At 46.9% G+C, this 25,889-nt stretch overlaps 1 protein-coding gene across 1 annotated transcript in view; it reads left to right on the plus strand.

Moving 5' to 3' along the window:
* LOC142579949 (uncharacterized) overlaps positions 1–25,604 on the plus strand; it is a 29,251-nt gene extending 3,647 nt beyond the window's left edge. The window contains exons 2-4 of the mRNA XM_075690632.1: positions 19,345–19,421; positions 21,805–21,931; positions 25,370–25,604. Coding sequence (XP_075546747.1) covers positions 19,345–19,421; positions 21,805–21,931; positions 25,370–25,511 — 346 coding nt within the window. The 3' untranslated portion in view covers positions 25,512–25,604. The remainder of the gene's footprint in view (positions 1–19,344; positions 19,422–21,804; positions 21,932–25,369) is intronic.
* Positions 25,605–25,889: the final 285 nt, after the last annotated feature.

The following is a 25,889-nucleotide window of genomic DNA, read 5'->3' on the forward strand; positions in this document are numbered from 1 at the left end:
TACTGCCCTCTAATTCCTCCATTAGTACTGCTAGACTCGCCTCACTAGATTACGTTCTAGCGTTAAACGTTGCCAGGTTCATATTCCAATGGCGGCCTGTCCGGAGCCAGGGATTCTTAGCACCCTCTGCTGCGTCGCAGGTCTGACCGCCGCCGTGGTCAGTTGCTTCGCAGCTGCTGGGGACTGAGGGCTGTACGGTTGCATGACTCCTGTCAACAACGGTAACAAGAATAGATATAGGTACACAAGTAAACAGCAGATTACCGGAATAATACCGCACAATGTTTATCTGGAGCTTAGCGTAGATATTTCAAAAGAGAAACAGACAAGATAGAAGACGCGCTAGGCGCCGGCATTTTTGGTTCACTGGCCGTTCTTTTTTCTCAACTAACGGTGCAAAAGATGTCGTACCAGCAATGACTTGACTCAATGTTTGCAGACATAATTGACTGACTGAGAAAAATGCTGTCGGCCGTGGACAGAAGTCGGAGAGAAATACAGGTTATTTGTTTTTCATGAACGATGATTGCAATGAACGTTGTAATGCATATTTTCACGAGATATGAAGAAGCAAAAAAGGAAACCTCGTCGGCAGCATACTTCATTCATTGTGCGACAAAAACAGAAGTATTTGAGGCATTCGTGATGGCTGCGTACGGGGGAATAGAATATGTTCGCGTCGACAGCTCCATGCCTTTGGTGGGAACGGTGTATTCCGCCAATGCAAGTGGAATGTTAAATGACTGGATACAAATACTTAAGAAATATTTGAGCCCGGAAGTTTTTTCTCTTCCTGTTCAATATTGTTACGGGGATGTTTCGAGTATAGAAATACTATATTTACAATATATATACAAGCTGAGCCAGAGTAGTTAAGATGACTGACCATCAACAACACGCACCAGCCAGCCGTCTCCGATCTTCTTCGACCTCTCTTATTTCAGCCTTGCGTAACAGGACCCCTCGATGGCGACGCGCCGTCTCGGCGCATGGTAGGCGAAGCATTGCGAGCGAAGTGTGGCTTCAGCCGCGAAACGTGCACGACGTCAACAGGCGTCTGACATGAGGATGCATCAAGTGTAGCAGCAAAATCTCGTAATTTACGTCGCTAACTTGGCGCAGGATTTTATGAGACCCTGTGTATTAGAGAGAAGCTTCTGGGCGAGGACAACCCGACAGCATGGTGACGCGAGGAGCAACCAAGCACCTGGCGCGAACTTAACATCGCTATGGCAGTGGTCGTAACGCTCTTTTTGTATATGCTGCGAGGGTACCAAACGAGATTGGGCGACTTGACGTGCCATGCGAGCGCGATCGATGACTTCACGCGCCTACTCAGTTGCAACACGTGGCACAGAAGGGAGGATGGTGTCAAACGGCAATATGGGGTCGCGACCATACAAGAGATACGACGGCGAAAGTCCTTGCGGCGTAATGTCGGAACGAGTTATACGCGAACGTCACGTACGCTAGCGTGGCGTCACAGTTGCGGTGATCGTTGGAGACTTAATCCACAGAATCTCTGTGATTGTTAGGTTTAGACATTCCGTAACACCGTTCGTTTCTGCGTGGTAGGTGGTTGACAGCCTCTGCTCAGTGCCACAAATGGGGAGGAGGTCGTCGACAACTCGAGATAACAACGAGCGGCCGCGGTCTTTAAGTAACTGTCGAGGTGCACCGTGGTAGAGAATGACTTCGTGAAGGAGAAAATCGGCGACGTCAGTTGCGCGACTAGTCAGCAAGGCCTTTGCTATCGTGTAGCGTGTCACGTAATCAGTAGCGACAGCGATCCACTCATTCTCTCCAATCGTCGTAGGAAAAGGGCCAAGCAGGCCGAGGCCACCGCGAAACAATGGTTCTGAGGGAACTTTAATTGAATGGAGTCGTCCGACAGGTGCCAGAGGAGATTTATTCTGGCGCTGACACAATTCGCAAGTTGCGACATAACGTGGCACAACACGGTAGAGACCTGGCCAGAAGAAACTGTGTCATACGGGGTCGTATGTAGGCAAAGCACAAGGTGTACTGACGTCGGTGCATCGTGAAGTTGATAGAGAACGACGGATCGCAGATGACGAGGAAGGACAAGGAACACCTCGGGGCCGTCAGGGTTCATATTGCGGCGGTAGAGGATGCCGTCATGCTGCACGAAATGCGCCACGTGATGTCGGTGCAGCCAGATTGTGCTCCGGCGATGATGGACTGTAAGGATGCGTCGCGTTGTTGTTCAGCACGCATGTCGGTCCTGTCAGTCAAAGCCAGCACGCAGGTCACCTGATCATGAGAAACAAATCTCGAGCATCCACGGGGTGACTCTAGAGGCAGTCAGCGTCCTTGTGGAGGCGTCCAGTCTTGTAATGGACACTAAATGAAAATTCCTGGAGCCGCAAAGCCCAGCGACCAAGCCGTCCAGTCGGATCCCGAAGGGAAGACAGCCAGCAAAGTGCATGATGGTCTCTGACACCCGAAAACGTGCGGCCTACAAATATGGCTGGAGCTTGGCCACAGCCCAAACTAAAGCCAAGCACTCCCCCTCGCTGATGGAATAATTTCTTTCGTCAGGTGACAGCAGGCGGCTGGCGTAAGCTATCACGCACTCGGTACCATGCAGCTGGGCGAGAACAGCGCCTATGCCATGGCCGTTAGCGGCAGCGTGGACATCGGTCGATGCATGGTTGGATGAAAGTGGGCAAGTATGGGTCAGAAAACCGATGAGAGCGGCGAACGCGTGAGCCTGCTCCGGGCCGCACGAGAATGGTGTGTTCGTCATTACAAGGTCCCTCAAAGGCCGAGCAACGCCGGCGAAGATTTTGACGAAACGGCGAAAGTAAGAACACAGGCCGAAGAAGCAGCGCACGTGAGAAGCAGAACATGGCACAGGGAAACTGCGCACGGCGCGATTTTTTACAGGATCTGGTTGGACACTGCCTTCGTCAACGAGGTGTCCTAACGCTGTAATACCGAACTAACACTTCGAGGAGTTCAGTTGAAGGCTGGCTTTTCGGAAGACCGCTAGAATTGCAGCGAGTTGGGTATGGTGGCTGCCCGAACGTGGGAGAAAAAACAGTACCATCGTAAAGATTACAAAGACAGGTGGTCCATTTGTGGCCTCGCTGAAGAGAGTCCGCCATAGGTTCAAATGTCGCAAGAGCACTACATAGGCCAAATGGCATGACTTTGAACTGATATAAGCCATCGGGCGTAATGAAGGGCGCCTTTTCGCGGTCCATTTCATCAAATGAAATCTGCCAGTAGGCCGATCGAAGATTGATGGACGAGAAGTATTTAGCTTCGTGCAAGCAGTCCAATTTGTCATCGATGCGTGGTAGTGGGTAGACGTCTTTTCGCGTGATCTTGTTTAAGTGGCGATAATCCATGCAAAAACACCAGGTACCATCTCTATTTTTCACAAGCATGACAGGCGAAGCCCAAGGGCTGGCTGATGGCTCGATGATCCCTTTGCGGAGCATTTTGTCCACTTCTGTTTGGATGATTCGACGTTCAGCATGCAATACCCGATAGCGACGCAGACGAATAGGATTCGTGTCTCAGGGTTTATATGGCGGTGATCAACAGATGTTTGGCCTAAAGGCCTGTCGCCGAAATCAAATGACTGTAGGATTCAAGCAGGTGACGTATGTCCGTGGCCTGTGCAGAGGTGAGGTCAGGTGCAATCATTTTCGCGAAATCATCCGTTAAAGAACCAGAGCTGCGAGCTGCAATTGGCGCTAATAAGCCACTCTCGGCATTCAGACTTGCAATGTCACATTCGGAACCACTAGAAACGCTGGCCAAGAACATGTCGGCCGTAATAACTTGAGGGCACAGGCTGAAATTCAAAACGTATGCGTGAGAGCAACGTTCCAATTCAAAAGCACATCGATGATGGGGCGAAGCACATATTCACCGTAAGGAACCTGTGGCTGGGCAGTCAAATCTACGTAAGTAACTGCTTCGGATGTTACTCTCATCGTAAGCGAGCATAAGCACCCTGGGGCGGTGCTCGGAGCATCAGCGAGTTGAGGCATTTCAAACTGAAGAACGCCGGTCGCGCAGTCGACGAGAGCAGAATGAGTGGATAAAAAAGTCCAATCCAGCGATAACCTCGTGAGGGCAGTTGTCGATCACAGCAAAGAGAACTGAAGTAGGGTGGCAAGAACAACCAGCACGCCGCCGAGGGCCACACGAAGTACTCGGGTAGCTGCTGGGGTGAGGACCTTCTTTAAATGTCTACGTAGGCTAGCACTAATCACAGATGCGTGAGCTCCAATGTCGATGAGCGCTTGGACAGGTACACCGTCTATTTTAACGTCTATTACAGTTCTCCTTGTGGGCACAGACAGAGTATTTGCTGCGGTAGTAGGAAATGCCGCACCACCTCTGAGGGCTGCATTCATTATTTTTCCGAAAGGGTGCGGCCAAACGCCCCAGGAGACGAAAGGCGACGTCGCTGCGGCGAACGGGAAAATGTACGACGTGTTTGTGATGAACGAGACTGGTGTCCACGCGGCGATAGTGAGCGACTGTACCACGTGTTCCTATCAGAGTTGTCGGCGCTGTTAGACTCGGCGGTGGGCGAAACATGCGGGCATTTGCATCAAAACGGCTCAGGTTGGTCGGCGTGTGAGGTGTCGAAGGCCACGGGTTGCGACAGTATTGGGTCACATGACCAGTGCGGCGACAGGTGGAACAGATTGGCTGGTCGTCCACAGTTCTCCACTAAGTCGGGTTGCGATAACGCGGAGAGAAGCCTCGGAGTGGAGCGAAAATAGTAGAGGGCGTTCGTTAGGTCTGGAAAGGGCGACAACACATACAGATTGTAAACCAACGTTTTCTAGTTCTTGGCGAACGATGGCTTCTACGATAGGAACGGGAAAAGCGGTAGTATCAGGGCTACGCCAACGCAAAGCTGCGGGCGTCATCGCATCCAGTACCCGTCGAACGATTCGCACCACGTCATCTAATGGTTAGGCAAGCTGCTGCGCGGTTTGATATTCACAGGTCGACGTTGCGGCAGGATTGGGAAGTCTGGCGAATGGGTGCAAGGAGCGTCGGCCTTCGGCCTGCCCCAATTGTCGGCACTCTTTAATGATAGCAGCAGATGTAGAACAGCTTTTGCACATGATCAGAATAAACGCGTCGTCAGCAATGCCCTTAAGCGCGTGCCCGACCTTCTCAGCTTCTGTGATGTCGTATTCGGCTTTACGACAAAGTACCAGCACGTCCTGGATGTACGAAACATAGGACTCCGTGGCGGTTTGCGCACGGGAGGCCAGTTCCTGCTTTGCAGCAATTTTACGGCCGGCTGGTTTGTCAAACAACTCTGCCAACTTATGTTTGCATCGGTCCCAGCTGGTTAGCTCCTCTTCCTGGTTTTCTTACCACACCTTCTCTTGCCTGTTAGGTAGAACAGGTTAGCTAGCATTAGCGTTGGGTCCCATCTGTTGATTCCACTCACGCGTTCGTACATAGCCGCCCACACTTTGGCGTCGGCGCTATCGGACCCGCAGAAAGTTCAAGGACCCTTGAGTTGCAAAATCACAACCGAAGGTGAGAGCGATGTAGCTAGCGACGGTGATGTTGTAGGCGGCATCGACGTTGATCCTGCGTGCTCACCGTCATTCATCGTGCGGATGGTGATGCGACGTCCTCAGCGGAGCTTCGCTTCCAGCCGTGGCACCCCGCACGTCCCACCAACATCTTATGGGAATGTTGCCAGTATAGAAAACCATATTTACAATATATATACAGGCTGAGTCAGAGCAATTACGATGTCTGACCACTAACAACACGCAGCAGCCAGCCGTCTCCAATCTTCTTCGTACTCTACCTTCCTTCAGCCTTCCTTAACAATATGTAGGGATTGAGCTACGACGTATGATATCCGATGGGGAGTCAATCCACCTTATCTTCTCAGGAATACCACGAATAGTGCGCCTTTGTATCATTTCCAATTATTAGGAAGAAACCCTTAAGTGGCCCGTTTCAATGGCTCCTACCGTGAAAAAGCGGCCTTAGTTCAGACATAAAAAATATCAGGAATGGCATATATCCCGTAAACAATTAAAGATGCAATGGCTAATAAACAACGAAGATAGAAAAGAAAGAAATAAGGAACGAAAGTAGGAAAAAACAGCCGAACAAAAAGAACGAACGAAAGAAAGACAGAACGACAGAAGGAACGAAAGAACCTTTATGTATTGCATTAGTTTCAGGCATGTTTGCTTGAAGAGATCGTCCTACAGCGTCATACGTTTACTTCACACGGCGGCTCGTTATGTCTTGCAAGAAGGCTGATCCCTCCGATCGCATACCTGAATGCACTAACACGGGTGCAGCAAGCTTTCGCCTTCACATGTTAGAGTAGTGTATCATGCTGCAGTACTTTTCTTACTCTTCTTCAAATAAAAGGCGTCTTAAAAATGTAGACGCCTTTTAGCTGATGAAAAACAGTCATTTTCAATGCCGAATGTCACTTCCAGGGAAACATTTCGGAAGATTTCCCTGAATGCTGGCTTTGAGCGTGTTGAAGACGCTCGTGTATTTTAAAAATGTTGACCGGCTAAGTTTCTTGACCAAGCATCACTGCTGAACATTTCTCCTCACCTGCACTTATTTTATCTAGGCTATGCATGATGTATGAAGTGAAGCATGGTTTTGGTATTGCTCACAACTTCAATGAAAATTATTCCTATGTTCCATTTTAGCTAGCCAGACCATCAAAATCAGCAATGTTCAATTTATGCCAGCCAAGCGCCCTAAATGAGCCCCAAGTTTAAATACAGCAAGTTCGCGCTTAGGTTCAGCAAGTCACCTTACCATTAAGAGACGATTATGTTTGTCAACATCTGAATTGGCAAAAAGAGTTTTTGTTCTCCCCTAACAAGAGTCGTGCATATTGAACTATTTGTCCGTCTCCTTACGGGAATGCTACTGGAATGGGAGGAAGGGGACAGCAAGACTTGTGAGTTATCTCTGGCAATGTTTCGAGCAGTGCGGTTGCTTTACACGGGCACGCCAACCAACTCACTGGCGACACCGCCCACATTTGCAGACAGTCTCATCAATCGTGTGTGAAGAAGTCAAAGTTTGTAGAACATTGCCGCACCCATACTGCCACAAACCACAAATGCGAAAGCTGTCATAAACTGTTCCACCGGTGATCTTCTAGTTCGACATTACCACAGACACAGAAATGAGACAGTACAACTGCGAAATATACCTAAATAAAAATATACCGAAATATACCGAAAAGTACCTAAATATCCATAAACGCATCCATACAGACGAGAAACCATATAAATGCCATATATGTGACAAATCGTTCCGGGATTCTGGTTCTGCATACAAACATAAGCGCACGCATACAGGCGAGAAACCCTACACTTGCGAAGCATGTGATAAATAATTCGCGGACATGTCGAATCTTCGTTCACAACAGCTCACTCACACTGACGAGAAGCTCCATGTCTGTCAGAAGTGCACTAAACCATTCAAAACCAAGCGAAATCTCACACGTCTTCTCAAGTCGCATAGTAGGGACACAGCTTTCGTTTGCGAAATATGTCATCTATCCTTTCTTAACAATTCAGGTCTGCGTCATCACCGCCAAAGCATGCACGGGGATAAAACCCTGGCTGAGTCATATCATTTCGCAGACAAAGAAAACCTTGATGGATACCTGTGCCAGAGAAATACATGCTACTTATGTGGATATTCCTTTGAAGACGACGTTCAACTGATTACACACCTCGTTACGCATATGGATGAGCAGCGCTAATAGTCTGACTAGTGCGCAAGTTCGGTAAATGGCCCCCGGCTTTCACACAACAACGCCAGAGCGAAGTCGTGCCGAGAAACAACGCTGACATTCTCTCACAGGCGGGAGCAATTACCTAAACACATCATGTGCAAAGACCGGCTTCTTTGGACATTTGACATGGCTGAGTAAAAAGCGGGTTTTAAAAAAATACGAGGCGAGACGTCGCCGCCAGAAGAATTCGTCGTTCAATGTCGAAGTACAGTGCAGGTCCTGCTCAGTGCTCAGTGTTTGCAGAAGTGTGGTGTTCGCGAGCATAGCTTTAGGAAACGAATTTCAAGACAAACCCTGGTAGGGAGTGTGTCTGTTTTGTGTAACTAGTAGGTTGAAATGTCCGAACATTATTCTTGGCACCTCGTTTAGTTAGAGAAGTGCTTTGTGGAACCGTCTTTGCAGTGTACTAGAAAACTAATTTTAATTATACATCCTATTGGTGGTTCCGTTTTAAGCGAAAAACACACGTATCATTAAGAACCATTTAAAAAGTGAAGACCGTTTTCTTTTAACTCAAAAGCAATCTGTGCCAGTATCTCAGGTTCTTAAGCCCTGTTGCCTTCAACAGACAATACTGGTAGGGGCTTTTACTAAAATATAGTGCCACATTGTATGCATACGAAAATTTATTTACCGTAAATTTCTTTCAATGCATTGAATAATTTGGTTTTCTTCGCCTGTTGTCTGCTCACCGAAAATACTTCTTCACTACCAGAAACTAAAGTGATGACAGTAGTGAGATGTTTAAATTCAAATGGTTTGGAGCTTCCCTATATGATATGCTCTCCATGTACGAAATTTTAGTTCTTATTTTATCCTGGTAGAACGTCTGTCAGTTTTAAGGGGAAATTTTTATTCACTCGAAAGTCACATGTTTTGACTCCGCCCGCACTCTAGGTAAATGCTGTAAAATCTTAGTCTGATGTGACAAACGCATGCGTGCGACGAATGACAAGTCAAGCAAGATAGAGTTCTTATGCGTATTGATGACATTGATATATGCGTATATTATGCGTATTATGCGTACTTGTATATCTCTCCACTTTGAACCCTTTTCAACTGTTCACAAATCTTCAGTTACTGCTCAGTGCATGACGCGCCTTCATGCATAAGAGAATTCTCAAACATTCTCGTCGATTCTTTCTCGTGGCCTCTTGTAATGAAATTGTACGCGCGACGCCAATAGAGATGGGCGTCATCTGCGATGGCGGTGCAATCTTCGATAAATCACGTGGGAATAGCCGACGCTGATTAGGCACAAACCACGTTTTGGACGATTGGCGCATGTGCACGCCACTATCCTACTGCCCGAGTATAACTTGTTTTGTTAGTTCCGTTACGCCAAATAAAAAGTATCTCGTGACTCAAAGGAGACGCCGCTAGGGGGCCGAGCCGACAAGACATGGGCTCCGAAAACTTTCCCTGATTGTGGCGGAAAAAGGCAGTTCTCGAGTCTAGAACTACCACATCTCACACAGGAAGGTCGACGGACTACGAAGACATCGGGATTATCCCAGGTGGGCGATTTTTGAGCCACAAAGGCAGTTTTAATACACTGCCACGCCGGTGGCCTGGCTAACCCTAAACTAGCTGGGTCTACGACGCCACTGTTCCCACCACTTCGGCGGGAACGCCGCCTGTCTCGGGTGCGGTCGGGCCCCCGCTTCGCCACGAGACGCGAGGATGGACGTCGTAGAAGTGGAAGGGGAGACAATTTCCCCGGAAGAATATGACGACCAGGGCTGGATTGCGGCTCACGAACGCCGCAGTAACGCCAATAGACGCCCAGACCTCGATGAACGATCCAAGAACATCGGAGACTCGCCGGTTTCAACGGCGTGGAAAACCACGAACGCACGAATTCTACAGCGACCAATGGCCCCGAGGCAACCGCAGCTACCGGAGGATGACTACAAGGTCGTGATCCGCCCGAGAGGTGGGCTCGACATGGCGCAACAACGCATTGCCTACATAAAGGATGGCGTTCTGCTGGCAGCCGCATTGACACCAGAAAATGCCGGAGAAGATACGCTACGCATCAATCCAAGACAAAACACCATGATCATGAGCACGCCGAAACTGGAGAATGCGAAACGCTACAGCAAAATACGGGAAATCCAACTTGGATCGAACACCTACAGTACGGCCGCTTACATTACTGCGCCGGAGAACACCTCCAAGGGAGTCATACACGGTATACCAGAATACGACACGCCTGAAAACGTTGAAAAAAGCGTGGTGAACTGCAGAAACCCGACTATACTACACGCAAGACGCATGGGACGCACCGATTCGGTTGTGATAGTATTTGAAGGAACGTACGTACCACACTACGTGTACGACCGTGGAGCTGAATACCGATGCCTACTATATCGTAAGCAGTACGAAACATGTACCACCTGTGGCCGCCTCGGCCACCGAGCGGATGTCTGCCCGACACCGAACAGCAAGAAATGTCGCGGGTGCGGAACTCTCAATCCAGCCGAAGATCATCAGTGCGAGCCAAGATGCTTCATGTGTGGGAAGGGACACCTCACAGGAGACAAAAAGTGCCGTGAACGGTTCAAGATCCCATATCTCCTCAGAAAGAGGCAGTGGAAACAACAACAACAACAACGGAATGAACATCCACCGAAGAAAGCTATGGCGGACAATCGCCCAAGTCGGTCCAGGGAGCGGTCGGGCAGCACCGAATCGCACAAGGGATCGATATGGACCAACAGCCACGGCAGCAGACACCGCGACAGGAGCCGCTCTAGCTCCTTCCCAAGACTCCCCGGTGGAGGCGGTGGCGGCCACTCCAACTCCAAGTCCCGGTCCAGGTCCCGGCCCAGGTCTGAATCGAGATCGAGAGGATCCCCACTACGCGGAACCCCGGAGGGCTCTGGCGGGTACGACGGCAACAAAACGCAGGTGAGCTGGGCAGACACGGTCTCCGGCGCTGTTTCTCCGTCTAATATAACACCTAAAATAGAAGGGTCCGCCCTGGAGCAGGAAATGATCCAAATTAGAAAATTACTAGCGCTAATTACTCGTGAAAATGCTAAGCAGAGGGAGGAAATTCAACAATTAAAGCAAGAAAACGCTAGGCTTCAGCAGAATAGGACACACGAGCCAAGTCACACGCCTACCGCCAGTACGGCACAGACGCCTAGCCGCGAGTCAACGCCCGCTCTCGCGCAAATGACAGGGACGCCGCCCCACAAAAGAAAAGCCGAAGACGCGCCAGACGCGCAAAGCAGCGTCTCAACGCAGTTAGAAAATCAAGTAGAGGGAATGTTTGTGGAGTTAACCAAGACGCTACAACAATTCGCCGGGTTACAAGCACAGTTCGTGGAAATTATACAAAGAATAGAAGGCATTGAAACCCGATTAACAGTTGTTGAAAACGCGCAAAAGGACTTGAGGCCTGCTGGAGTGGGACCGGTAAAAGCGACCACCAAACCATATCATCGACCCGTAGTGACAGAAACCAGTAAAGTCACCGGGGAGAATCAAACAATTAAACATGCCTCCGCGTAATAAATACATAATATGGCAATGGAACTGTCGCGGGTATCGCCGGAAACGGGGACACCTGCAGCAGTTCCTAAGTAGCAAGGAGGCCCCAGACGTCATCGCCCTGCAAGAAACGGGGGGACTGGCTAAATTATCCGGTTACAAAGCATACGGTGCTTCCGACGAGAAGGCGTCTGTTACAACTCTCGTACATAGAAACCTTACGGTCATAGAACACACCACTGGCGTGACCGGTGTAGACCACGTCCTGCTTGAAATCATTCCCATGCGCAAGGGAGAAGGAAGCCTTTTCATCTTAAATGTATACAGTAGCCCTCGACACAAGATGAGATTCGGCCCACTTTTTCGTAAATCTTTAAATTTAGCAGAAAGAAATGCAATGGTAATTGTAGGGGACTTTAATGCACCCCACGCGGCTTGGGGATACCGTTTGGAGAGCGTCAAGGGTCGTAATCTATGGCTAGACGCTCAGAAGGAGGGTCTCACTCTCATAACGGATCCACAGGCGCCCACTAGAATGGGTAACGGTGTCAGCAATGACACCACACCAGACCTAACTTTTACAAAGAACACACCTGATGCAAATGGACTTCATTGTAGCAACAACTGTACACGCAGGCCCATCACGAAAGAAAGGCAGAAAAAGAACAATTGTCGAATGGGACTCCTTCCGCAAAATCAGGGAGGAGGAAGCTGATGAAGTCATACATGACATCGATATTTGGACTAAAAGCTTCATCAAAGTGTTATACGAGCCACTAAGACTATTCCGGAAAAAGCAGGGATAGAGGAGGCGGACAGCAAACTCCTACATATGTGGGAGGCAAAAAGCAGTATGCAGAAACGCTGGAAGCAGCAAAATCTTAATAGAAACCTGAGAAGGAAAATCGCCATGCTCAATAAGGAAATAGAGGACTATGCGAATAGATTAAGCCGTCAAAATTGGGAGGCCACGTGCAACTCCATGGAGAGACAGATAGGGCTACCTAAAGCCTGGAATCTTCTGCGTTATCTTTTAGACCCGGAAAACAGCAAGTCCACACAACGACACTGCCTGTACAAAATAATTCACAGATACAAAGGCACGGAAGAAGAACTTTTACAGGAACTACAAAGTCTATACGTAGGAAATACAACCAAAGAACAACAACATCCGTATACTGGTAAGGAAAACCCGTATCTTGACAGCCCCATAACCGAGGCTGAAGTTCGAGCGGAACTCATCAGGCTCAACACGAAATCCACGCCAGGCCCGGATGGAATCACCAACAAGATCCTGAGAAATCTCTATGATGAATCTATCTCGGCCCTCACCAAGTATATTAATACCTGCTGGGAACAGGGCAATATTCCACGTCAATGGAAAACCGCCCGGGTTATAATGATTCCAAAGCCGGGAAAGAAACTTCAACTTGAGAATCTCAGGCCTATATCGTTAACGTCGTGTGCTGGCAAGCTCATGGAGCACGTCATCCTCACACGTCTAACTAATTACATGGAAGATAACGGCCTTTTCCCGCACACCATGATTGGATTTAGACCAAAACTGTCTACACAAGATATTATGTTTCAAATCAAACACCAAATAATAGACGCGGGACCTCAAACACTAGATACAAAAGCTATCCTTGGTCTTGATCTTACGAAGGCCTTTGATAATATCAACCACAGGGCTATTTTAGAAAACTTGCAAGGCCTAGGAGTGGGCCAACGAACCCACGCGTATGTTAGACTTCCTCTCTGACCGTGTTGCGCAAATCACAATCGGTGAAGTGAAATCCAAAGAGATAAAACTCGGAAGCCGGGGCACACCGCAAGGATCAGTCTTATCTCCCTTTCTTTTCAATGTAGCTATGATTGGCCTGCCAGCAGAACTAGAAAATATAGAAGGATTACAGCATAGCCTGTACGCCGATGATATCACCCTTTGGGTAACAGGTGGAAGTGATGGGCAGATTGAGGAAATCCTCCAAACAGCCGTACATACAGTTGAGAAATATGTTGTGGATAAAGGATTGAGATGCTCGCCGCAAAAATCAGAATTACTTCTATACCGACCGACACGGAGGGACCGTAAGAGTTCTACGGAAAAACCAAACATCACGCTTTTTGTAAATGGCAACCAAATACCTATTGTCGACAGCATTAGAGTCCTCGGACTCCACGTATCAGCTAACGGTCACAACGGGGAAACAATCAGAATACTAGAAAACAGCGCACAACAAACAATGAGACTAATTAAGAGAATAGCTAATCGCCATTATGGGATGAAAGAGAACAATCTGGTACGACTAGTCCAGGCTTTTGTCATCAGCCGCATAGTATATGTAACCCCTTACCTAAATCTCCAAATAGCAGAAAAGACAAAAATCGACGGCATCATTAGACGATCATTCAAACAAGCCATAGGTTTGCCGATAAACACATCAAATGACAGGCTCCTTGCCTTAGGTGTCCACAACACGCTCGAAGAACTCATAGAAGCCCATACGATAGCGCAATATGAAAGACTCTCACAAACACCTACTGGCAGACACATACTTAACAAGCTTAGAGTAACATACGCATCACAGTATGGCACTAAAGTAGACATTCCCCACGACATAAGGAAGCAGCTTATTATCCCACCGCTACCCAAAAACATGCATCCCGAACACCACAGGGAAAGGCGGGAGGAAAGGGCAAGGGCTATACAGAGGAGATTCCAACGCTCTCAGGACGTGGTGTACGTCGACGCGGCAGAGTACACGACTACTCAGAATATGTGTATCGTTGCAGTGAACTCGGAAGGTGAGCGTAAGGTCAGCGGATCTATTAAAACTAACAGAGCCGAGGTGGCTGAGGAATCGGCCATTGCTTTCGTAATGGCTTCCACACTGGCCACGATAATAGTCAGTGATTCTAAAACCGCCATTTTAAATTACGCAAAGGGACGCATCTCGCCGGAATCACAACGTATCCTGGAAAACTTTCGCGGTGAGCGGGTTGTCCATATCATCTGGGCGCCTGCGCACTCCTCTCTCCCCGGCAATGAGGCGGCCGACACCGTGGCTCGAGGACTCACAAACCGAGCCACCGGGGCGCCGCGGTTGGGGCTGATAGGGGACCGGATGGTTGGCTATAGGGAGATAACTAATCATTACAGATTGGGGAGGGTGCGTTTTCCTCCCGCACACCCATCACTGAATAAGCAGCAGGCGGTGGCATGGCGCCTCCTTCAAACAAATACATATCCGAATCCGGTGACTTACAATCATTATTACCCAGACCAATATTCGGCCAATTGTAAACTTTGTCAAGAAAGGGCGGACCTGGATCACATTATCTGGGCCTGCCCTCGGGCGCCCCGACAGGGCCAAAAAATTCAGGATGGGAAGCAGTGGGAGACCGTGTTGCTCAGCTCGGCCCCCGAAGACCAACTTTTGGCTGTCCAGCAGGCCGAGGATGCCGCTAGAGCTCAAGGGCTTCTGGCTGCCATCTAGGCGGGGTTGGCCCCCCCCACGAATCTGCCGGCTATATAAATAAAAGTTATTTCTCTCTCTCTCTCTCGTGACTCAAAGTTCTTGCTACAGTGATGTTCACCGTTAGAACAGCGTGATATCTTGTAGAGGTGCTTCGTTGTGATCCCATATACCCTGCAAACTCAAATGACACCAGCAACCAGAAACTTACCCACCCCCAATGGGCACCCTATAGACGCAACACTAATTTATAGGACATTCTTGTACATGCCCAATTGAGGACAATGTCGAAGCCAACATCCGGTGCCTCTGGCCGCCCCAGGAACTCTACATGCAAACATATTGTATCTAACATAAACGCAAATGGTACAGCGTTGGAGTATCTCCCCAAGGTAGCTTAGTATTTCGCCTTCACGTCAAGCAACGTAGTCTACTGTCTAGAATGTGCGAATTGTGACGTGCAATACATACGAGACTAGACAACCAGTTCGTACAAGACTCGACGGCCATCGCGCAGATACAAAACAATTTATATAAAGCAGTAGCCAACCACGTGAATGAACCTGTCCATACATTCATTGAATCCAGAATCTATATATAACAAACGTATTTCCGTTCAACTTATCATAGTAAGTATGCCGAATCACCCCTCACAAAAGTTTAAATGTCTACCCTGGACAGGAATAAATTCGGCACGTGGCAGCTTAGAATAGCTAAAAGCCGCAACTTGCACAATAAATTCTTAAATCATTAAATGCATAACACGCGCCATGCCACCACATAACCTCGATTCTTAATACCACATATTTGTCCGTTTCCATTTCTTCCTTGCTTCTCCCTTACAAATCAATTTCATATTCTATTCATCTCTAATTCGCATATAAGAACCATTCGAGCGGTTTTCCCATGTGCACCTGCCCCCTCTCAATTTTTCTGCGGTGACTCAATTTGTGCCTCGGTTTCTGTTCCTTTTATTGCGAAAGCAATACTGCTCGCACTTTCGGCCCATCGGTGGTCGTGGCGCCTCCTTACACAGCTGCGCGTCACGTGACCGTGTGACGTCACGCCAGACCGAGAGAAGAGGCCCCAGCTCGCGACATCGATGGTGGAGGCGAAGCCTTGCGCGCCGCTGCTGCGGCGCTATCCAGAGAGGGCGCTCGCTGGTGTGATGTCACGCCAGACCGAGAGACGGGTGCCCAGCTCGCGGCATCGATGGTGGAGGCGAAGCCTTGCGCGCCGCTGGTGCGGCGCTACCGAGAGAGGGCGCTCGCTGGTGTGACGTCACGCTATGACTATAAATGGGGCTACAGCTCGGCTCCTCGCAGGGGTCGGTGCGCTGCCTTGCGCTATGTCGGATGATGTATAGTCATAAGTTTAACAAAGGGCAACCATGTCCACACCATCAGCCGAACCAAGGCGCAGCCAAGGGTATTGCTTTCGCAATCTTCCAGGCTTAACCAAGCTAAGTCTTCAGCCATTTTTATTCATTCCCGCTCTTTCTTTTCATCTTTCCTTTTTTTAATTTTTATAGACTCGCGGACACATTCCAAAGTCCCAGACACCAGAATACCTTTTTCGACACGTCGACCACGACCACATAGGTTCGTGCCAATTAGTATAACGCCGTGACAACGCCTACACAGAAGTAGTGAAGCTAATCCTATGAATAACCGAGCCGATACCTTCCAAATGCCGCGTCCGTTGCCGCCAAAATGTCGGTCGCCAACTTAACACCTCCAAAATTACCCAATGCACTGCTGCGATATCGTTACAGATCGTGCCTGCAGTGTGCTTTTTACCCTTCCTCACGCAACAAAAACAGACATGATTGCCGCCATGGAATAATGGATGAATGAAAAGCTGTATTTAGTGCGAATTTCTCGCGCATGCGCCGGTAGGAAGTTACTAAGGACTGTCTGAGCCATAAGCTGGTTCAAATCGCGTATTGATGCTTACTGTGCTATATTTCTAATGGAGCATCGAGAAGCAGCTGCCATTAAAATGGCACGCCACAGCCAGCACGATGTACAAGAATAGCTTCAAACGACCAACGTCTCATCCTCCCTCAATTTTTTCGGACAATTCAGTCTTGTTATATGTGGTGGCAATTCTTTTATGCCGCCACCATTTTGATGGTGGCGGTAGTAGGTAGCCGCGAGTAAATCGCGGCTCTCCCACTTGTAATTCCAACGACGGCGAGAACAGCGGGCTTGAATTCGCACACGACGAGAACACCAAGGTGTATGTAAACTGGTTAGCGAAGTTTCTATAGCAGCCCACACGTCAAGAAAACGGCGGGTCGTTGAAACCGTCATCTGCGTATAGGGGGGGGGGGGGTGTAGGGGTGGAGGGCGGGGGACAACTCGGAGCAAGCAAAAATAAAAGGTGACGTAACATCCAAAAATTGCCATGACGACAATATGTCGTGCTGTTTGGAGCTAATGTTTGAAGCATCTGACTTTTCGACCGCTACGCAAGCAGGTTTTTTTTTTTTGAGGCTGAGGCGAGCTTCGAATTCACCTCAACTGAAGCGCCAGCGGAGCATTAAACTATGAGAGTGGCGTTTGTCATGATGTGAACATAATTTGGTTGTTGTCAGCAATTGCTCCAGTCAATTAATTAGGAAGGAGAGCGAATAGGCTCGAAATGAATGGCAGCGTCACAGAGGTTTCAAAATCAACTTCACTTTTTATCGTCTACAACAATGCAACCAATATATTTGACCAAACAAAACATATTTCACTGGATGAAAAGTACTATGGCCAGCACACTGTCGTAATGTATGGCACCATATCAGAAATGTTCTCACATAATTATTCACAATTCTGTGCGACAGCATTCACATTCATATCCAACCGTCATCAGACAAGACAACATTGTTTAGAAAACATTCGACTTACTAATTTTGCTGCACTTAGTAAATTCTGTGCCTGTGTTACTGAGAGTGAACGAACATAACGCTAAGTTTCTTCGGGGAACGTTCATCATTTATCACGAGCAATAAAACAGCGCTAAACGACGGGACCAGCGAAGGGACACAGACAACAGCCCTTCGCTCGCACCGCCGTTTAGCGCGGTTTTTATTGCTCGTAATCATGAACCAACCGGCCCAAATGCCTACTCTTTTGCATCATTTATCGTCACGACAAGAAAGAGCGCGTCGCATGCCGCAGCGCGAACTTGCACGATAATAAAGCCTCCATCGTAGCTTTCGCCAATGAATGCCGCGCCTTAGATCACGCACAATTTATTGTAAAACGCACGCTACACTTTGAAGAAACAGGCAAGGAAATATATAAACATCTTGTATGAAACCGTTGTGTTCGAGAGAGCGACGGCATTCAGCACGACTTAATAGCTGCTTTGCACAGTCCTGCCATGTCTTGCACCAGAATCACGGATTGATAGGTGTCCTCAGCAAAGACATATTAAATTGTGAAATAAAAGCGAATTTCCAGTTGTTCTACTACAGCAAAAATAGTAGATACGCAAAAGTAAGACAGTATTCTGCTTCAAAATATTCTATTCTTAATGTTTTGACAAATGAAGCTTAAATTACTCAGTTCTAAATCGTTTTCTTTTTCAAAGAGCACAGTGGGGCGACCTTGTGCCACACCGATAAATCTGTGGAAAGTTGTGGTATTCTACCGAACATCTTACCATTTGTGAACAAATACAGTAACACGTCGGATTTCAGCTGTTTTCCTGCTAAGCGTTGTGTCGTTATTAGGATATTTTTCATGCCGTTCTCCAAATAAACTTTATTGTTTTAATAATTATGAAGTCAGACCGGGCGAGTGACATAGAAGCAATCTTAGCATCGCTTTAAAACAAATATTTTTGAACACCATTCTAGTTCATCATGATTTCATTCTAACTCGTAATTTTTTTCCCAAGTATTCAAATTCTTCCTTGGCACAGAGACAGAACTCTGCTTGTATTCTTGAGAACAAGTCTTTGAGCCCATGACTTCAAATAATTCAAATAATACGACGTATTCCTCATAGCTGCCGAATCCGTTAGTCATCATTGCAATCAGCGTGAAAACGTCATATTCACCACAGGGATGCCGAATGACGTCAGGCGGGTACCAATGCTATTTTTCAAATATTAGCGCAGGTTTGCGTCATAATTGCAGAAACCATCTGCGCAGTGTCGTTGTTATACTTCAACCTGATTTATTGATGCAAAGAATATGTTCAATGCATCAAGATTTTATTCCGAAATTATTGTTAGCATTCTGTCAATGCGCCAGAGGAGCAAACTACATAGGACCCGTTATAAGTACTCCAACAGTTAAACTGACAATGTTCGTGCAAGCGAAGGTGCCGTTTCGACTATGGTGGACGAGCGCTGTGCAAAATATAGTGCCCCGACTGTGCCGTTCGTCCTATGCCAGCCAGCATAGTCAGTCTTTTATGAGAACGAACTATTGCAAGTACCGCGATAACAAAACACTATTTTACTTGTTAACATTGTTTTAATAAAACATAAATTGAACCATTTTTGTGGCAGATAGTACCTGTCTGACTATTACTTTAATAATTGCAGCATTCCTGATGACGCCTGGAAGTACCAGTGGAACACAAAGCCCACGCGGATAACCGACGGAACTTACAACATCGACGGTACGTAGGCGATGGTCATTTGCCAAAGGTGGAACTTGCGAAGGCAGTTCACAACAAACATAGGAGATAGCCCCTACGGTTACCGGAGCAACGGTACATTTATTGGGTATAAGGATGCACTTTACCAGCACCATCAAGACGGTTTCCGCATGAGCCAGTTTATAACTGTCCTTGTTGAGAAATTTGCGTTTTTCTGAATAGATGCAAATTGATACATAACTTATGGAGTAGAAGCTTTTGAATGAATAGATTCTTGTATCGGTTGTCAGGTAAAGGACGCTCCTAAATTATAAGGGCAGAAGCCGAGACGGCATTCCACGCCGCAATTCATTCGCAAATGGAATCATCGCTTGACCATTGGTCTACAATTTTTATTGGCCAAGCAGAACCTCAGTGGGTTCATCCTCCTAACATCGTTATAATGTTTTCCTCAAACCGATCAAGCTGGTTGACAAAGCAAGTGCTTTGATGCGAATGCAGATTAAGATGTAAAATTAGGACGGCGTTTGAGATTTCTTTTAAAGGAGGGTCGTAACTGTACTGCTACGTTTTCGGCCCAGTGCGATAATTGCTCCCGTGCAGCAGGTTTGGAGCAGCCAACTTATCCCGTTGCGGCCCGACTGCAGAACCCACAGCGTACAAGTTCGGGCAGCACAAAATAGTTTACATGTAAGCTCTTGGTTACTTCATACCAAGCAAGCCAAGTCACAGCCGCAGCATAAGCAGCCTTAACAAATTAATGAAAATGTAAGACAAGGAGACACAAAGTAGTTGGCTAGTTGTTTGCTCTCTGTTTCCTTGAGCCTTTACCAAATAACCCGATTATACGCTTCTGAAACAAGATTATTCGTGTTGACAGAGTAACAATCTGAATACCCAACGATTTCCAATGGGTATGCCACTACTTCAAAAGTGTAACGCTTTGTGAACAAGAAAATCTACGCCATGCTCAAACACCCACCTTCCAAACTGAATGTTCGTTTTTAAGGCGATTAGCATTCCTTCCATACATGACGCATCATTCGTTCTGCCAATATCTACGCAACCACTTTCTCAGGCCTGACGAACGTTGCGGCTTTAACGGTTCGACTAAAAAAAATTGACGAAGCCTGACAATGAAGATTACTTTCTTAAATTACGCTTCTGCAATAACGCTGGTTCCTTCGATGTCAAAAATGATGAAACTCAAATTTTTAGTTCCGGTCGTTCGGAACCCGCGTTTGATCTTTTCTGTGACGTACGAAGGCGCAGAGACTCGGGCATGTGGGTGTAACAATGCCATAAACATTCTTATCCAACTCCGTCCACAAACTTCATGTTCTAAATAAAGGTCTATTCAACAATGCGGCGTGTCCCTGCAGTTTTAATGCTAATTGCAGTAGCGTCGATCATCAGCCTGAGGAAGTCTCTGCTTTATTTTCCGCTTTTTCCTACTCTCGCATTTTCCTTTCATTTTCACGCGATTTCTCCAGTTCTAGGGAACATGTGCGCATCTATAATCCTTGCAACGCTATCCATGCAGTTCACACTTTAACGCGCTTTGACGCTTTCCGTTGCATAGTTCAGTGGCATTGCCCCGTGAATTAACACTTCAGCATTTCTTTCCAAGCTGATCTGGTATCCGCAATATGATTCTCAGATATGGGCATTGAGCAATCTTTTTGGTAGTTGTCCTATAATCTGTTGATGGCCTGCACAGGAGCATTGTCGAGGACACCCGTTTTGGCGTTCCTAATGAGCTGCTAAACATGCAGTGCTTACGGCCGGTGCTTAGGAACTTGAGCTACCGGAGTCACGAAATAGGTTTGGGATAATCAGTTTCTTAGACGCGAGTACGTCGTTGGATGACGCACCTATCTGTCATAGAAGTTTAATAAATAATGGGCAAACATCAAACAAAAATTTTAAATCCCTCGGTAGAAATGCCTCTTCTAACTTTGTCGTCGTCTGCGTCTGGCTATGTCTGCTGCTCGTAATAGATGAACAATGAGCAAGAACTTCGTAAGGCATCTAATCTGCTTGTTACTGGATAATATAGCAAATATATTGGGCCAGCGGTTCCATGCACGAAAATCGACGTGTCGTTTTTCACTTTGAGCACTGTCGTGGTAATGCTCGTGGTTTGAGAGAAAACGTGATAATCTTCAGAAGAATCCAATAGTGCACAATCTTGATCGTGCTCGACTTTCTCATCGCCACGAAGTTCTTGCATGAATTCAAGAATGTTGCAGACAGAAAAGGCACCGCTTACCGACGCACAACAGTAAAGTTTCCCTACCACTAAACGTTTCTTGCCTTGCACAATGAGCATTAAATACGATTTCCCATGAATTGGCTCATCATAACTGCGAATGAACACTTTTACTATACTTTTGTCATACAGGTGTCACTGACAACGGGAGCACAAGTTACCAGCCCCTGGAGTCTATCAGGAAAATCGAGAAGGCAATGCACAGCACAAGTCGTGCTGGCATGGAGGAAGCATCAGCCAAGTTTGAAGACGATGCCGCGTAAGTTCGCATTTACAAAAGTTCCATTAAAAAGCGACTCAGAGAAGCTACGGATGGTTACCTGGTATAACAATGTCTCTACTAGGTAATTTCTCCTTTGAAGGGCTAGTTCTGATGGCTGAAACAGGTACTGCATCAGCAGTTTAGAGCGTCCGGTCGACACAGCCTGCCTTGCCAAACTTCTTGGTTCCAACAACGCGACAGGACACCAGTGTCCGGTGCGCACCCACACCTCATGCCGCAACCGCGAAGCCAAACTCGCCCGATTTCCATCCTGTTAACACGCCACAATGTGCCGTACCTTTGCAGGCAGGTCTGTAGCCTGCTTACTCACTCCCAATTACGGAATATGTAAAGATTGTGAAGGAGAGACGCTCATCGGAGCCGAGGCTCAGGAAATAAAACAGGCTTTTCCTGTTTTCCTGTGAAATTCGTTCAAGAATTGCGCTGGGACTTACGCACGTGTGCAGGGGATACATGTTGCGATGACCTAAATAACAATTAAGAGCCGCTGTTCAGCAATATGGCGTCGGCGTAAAAGAGAAGCCTTAGCTGAGGATCTACTACCTAAATACTTTGGAAAAGAGAAATGAATGTGCCTGACAACACACTGTTCGAGTAATGAAGCTTGTGGATTTAAAGACATGTGATCTTACCGTAACTGAAGCACTTGTATTTTAGATTCGTCAAATACTTAAGAAAACGTTGAGAAACTCAAGTTGCAAAATTACGTCATTATAACTAATATAAGAAATATAACAATGGAAGAAAATTTAACAGCAATACATATGTTCTTCTTGTAATTCAGTTTTGTAAATTCTAAGCTTCTATTCTTTTTAAACTTAGCAATTTCCTCATTTTCCCCAGTTGCAAGCCTAAATAAGAGTTGTTAAAAACATTAAATTATGGAGTTTTACGTGGCAAAACCACTTTGTGATTATGAGGCACGCCGTAGTGGAGGACTCCGGAAATTTTGACCACCTGGGGTTCTTTAACGTACACCTAAATCTAAGTACACAGGTGTTTTCGTATGTCACCCCCATCGAAATGTCGCCGCCGTGGCCGGGATACGATCCCGCGACCTGGTGCTCAGCAGCCTGACACCATAGCCACTGAGGAACCACGGCGGGTATAAAAGTTGTGATGGATACCCTTGCCGGAATTTATTTGGCTCAATGAAAAGAAATTTGATTCTTTGTTTTTTCTGATTTTATTATTAAATTATCTGTTCTCAATGGCGTCAAGCTGGCACGATTAGAAACTAGGTACAAGGTAGCACCAGACGACCCGAACCAAACCATAACAATGCATGAGCCATGTGAACAAACGCAACAAGAATAAATACATTTATGCAAGCAAAGAGCACATTACCACAAGAATATCTACCAATCTTCGTCTAGTGCTTAGCGCAGGCATTTCAAAAGAGAAACAGGCTGTAGAAAAGACATACACTGAATGCGCTGTCTCTGCTCTACTGCCTGTTGTATTTTTCTACACTAAACTTTAGAAAACATGTCGTACCAGCAACGTCTTAACTAAACGCATGCAGTGTTCATAAACTTACCGAGAAAAACAAAAGAAAATACTAACTTTTTTGGCAGCATAAAACATCCAGTCTACATGAAAACACTGAAGTATTTGTCGTATCTCTTCCTGTTGAGTATGGGGGAATAGATTAGGTTGTAGTTTGCTCGATGCCTTCCGCAGGAACGGTGTGCAGTTCGAGTGTGAGTCAAATGTTAAATGACTTCATACAAACGCTGCAGGAAAACATGAACGCGCCAGTTTTTCTTATTATTCGATAAGTAAAGCTTGAGTTAAAACGTATGGTGTCCGACGGCGAGTCCACTTACACGTGTCAGAAATAGCGCGAATAGTTTGCCTTGGTGCTATTTCCATTTCTTAAAGCGAGAGCCTCAAGTGGCTAGTTGCAATGGCTTATACCCACAAAAAGCGGCTCTAGTTCAGTGAGTGAAAAATATCATCATCAGAAATGGTTAACACCCCCATAAGCAAGCATGGATGTAATAGCTGAATATGAACGATGGAAATAAATAAGCATCGGACGAACGAGCCACGGAAAAAAAGAAAGCCAATGAAAACAACTAAATTACCTTCAGGTATGCATTAGTTTCTCGCGTGTGACGCTGAGGAGGTCAACCTACAGTTCCAAACGTTTACTGCGAACTGCGGCTCATTATGCCTCAGATCCTACAAATTTACCCGTCAGATCCTACAAATTTAGCCATTAGCACGTATGCAGCAGGCTTTCATCGTCAGGTGTTTGTAGAGTATTACATGCTACAGAACTTTATCATTCTACCTAGCATACAATCCGTCCTGAAAAATTCACCACTCATTAGGATAGCTCGTAATGCGAAATTTGAGAGCAGCTGTGTACGTGGGACTTGGCGATATAGGGAGGAAAAGATTTTAAGAGAAACGTAGCCGACGTCACGCGCCACGGCTTTTGTAAATGACTAATCGAGGCCACCAGTGTAATGGCTCCTGCTGCTTGGCTTCCATAAAATCCTAAACAATTCGATTGCGCATAAAATCTGATTGGAAAACAATCGAACACCAAGACAACCAATCCTAGCTATTAAAGCAAGTGAAAGCGCAACCCGACACGGGCTGATCATAGCACGAAATGGGCGCTCTGGCTGAGACCAGATGCTATTACGAACCGAGCGGTCGGGCGGCTCCGCATGAAACCAGTTTTCCTCGCTCATGTCACTGAAGGGGCAGCGCTCATTGGTCTCCGCCTCTGGAGTGTTGAAGGCTCGCGTTTTCTGGCTCTCCGCGTTCGCTCTTTCATCTTTCGCTCTTGTGTTCGTACGGTCTATTGCGCCACCGACGCTCGCCGCAAGAGCGGGTCATAACGAGCTGCGCCATAAAACGGACACGTATTTTAGCAGACGCAAACAGTCTTTCTCAATGCCAAATGTCTCCCTTCCGAGGGCATGTTCCTGGACTTCTGCCTGAATTTTCCTTGTGAGCGTGTTTAAGACGTAGTTGTATTTTTCATACGCAGACCAGCTAGTTTAACTTACCATCACTAACAGACATTTTTACTCTCCTGCACCTGTTTCCTGTAGAATGTGCATGATGTATTAGATAATGCAAGGCTTCTGTTATGCTTGCATCTCGAACGAGGAAAGTTCTTAATTTCCTGTTCAGCATCACAGGCCACCAAAAGCACCACTGTTCAGTTTCTGCCAATGTAGAGCTCAAATGACCACTGTTCAGTTTCTCCCAATCTAGAGCGCAAATGGAGCGCTAAATACCAATGCAGCAACTTAGCGCTAAAATTCAGCCAGTCGCCTTAACATTACCGAGCGATTTAAACTTGTCAAACTCTCGATGGGTAAAAATCTGTTTTTGTCGTCCCATAAGAAGGGTCGGCCATTTAGAGTTAATTTTTTCATATTCTTGCAGGAATGCTACTGGAACCGGAGGAACCGAGCAGCGAGAGTGCTGCGGTGTCAGTGGAAAGGTTTCCAGCAGACGGGACCCCTCACACGGGCAACCCAACAATCACGCGGACGGCACAGCCCCCATGTTCAGAGCACATGATTGATTGTCTGTCAAGAAGTCGAACCACAAATGCGAAACATGTGGTAAATTGTTTTGCAGGGCTGATTACCTAACTTTACATTACCGCACGCATACACGCGAGAGGCCCTACAAATGCGAAATATGTCATAAATCGTTCGCGCATAGCACGACTTTGCATAAGCATAAACAGATTCACACAGGAGTGAAACCCCATATCTGCCATATATGTACTAAACCATTCAAAAACAAAGATGACCTCAAGAATCATCTCAAATCCCACAGTACCGACAGACCTTACATTTGCGACATATGTTATGCCGCCTTTAAGTACAACTCAACTTTCAGAAGACACCGCAAAAGAATTCACGAGGGTAAAATGCCGTATGAGTAAAATGCATTT

Source organism: Dermacentor variabilis, chromosome 4, assembly GCF_050947875.1.
Source record: "Dermacentor variabilis isolate Ectoservices chromosome 4, ASM5094787v1, whole genome shotgun sequence".
Taxonomy (NCBI): domain Eukaryota; kingdom Metazoa; phylum Arthropoda; class Arachnida; order Ixodida; family Ixodidae; genus Dermacentor; species Dermacentor variabilis.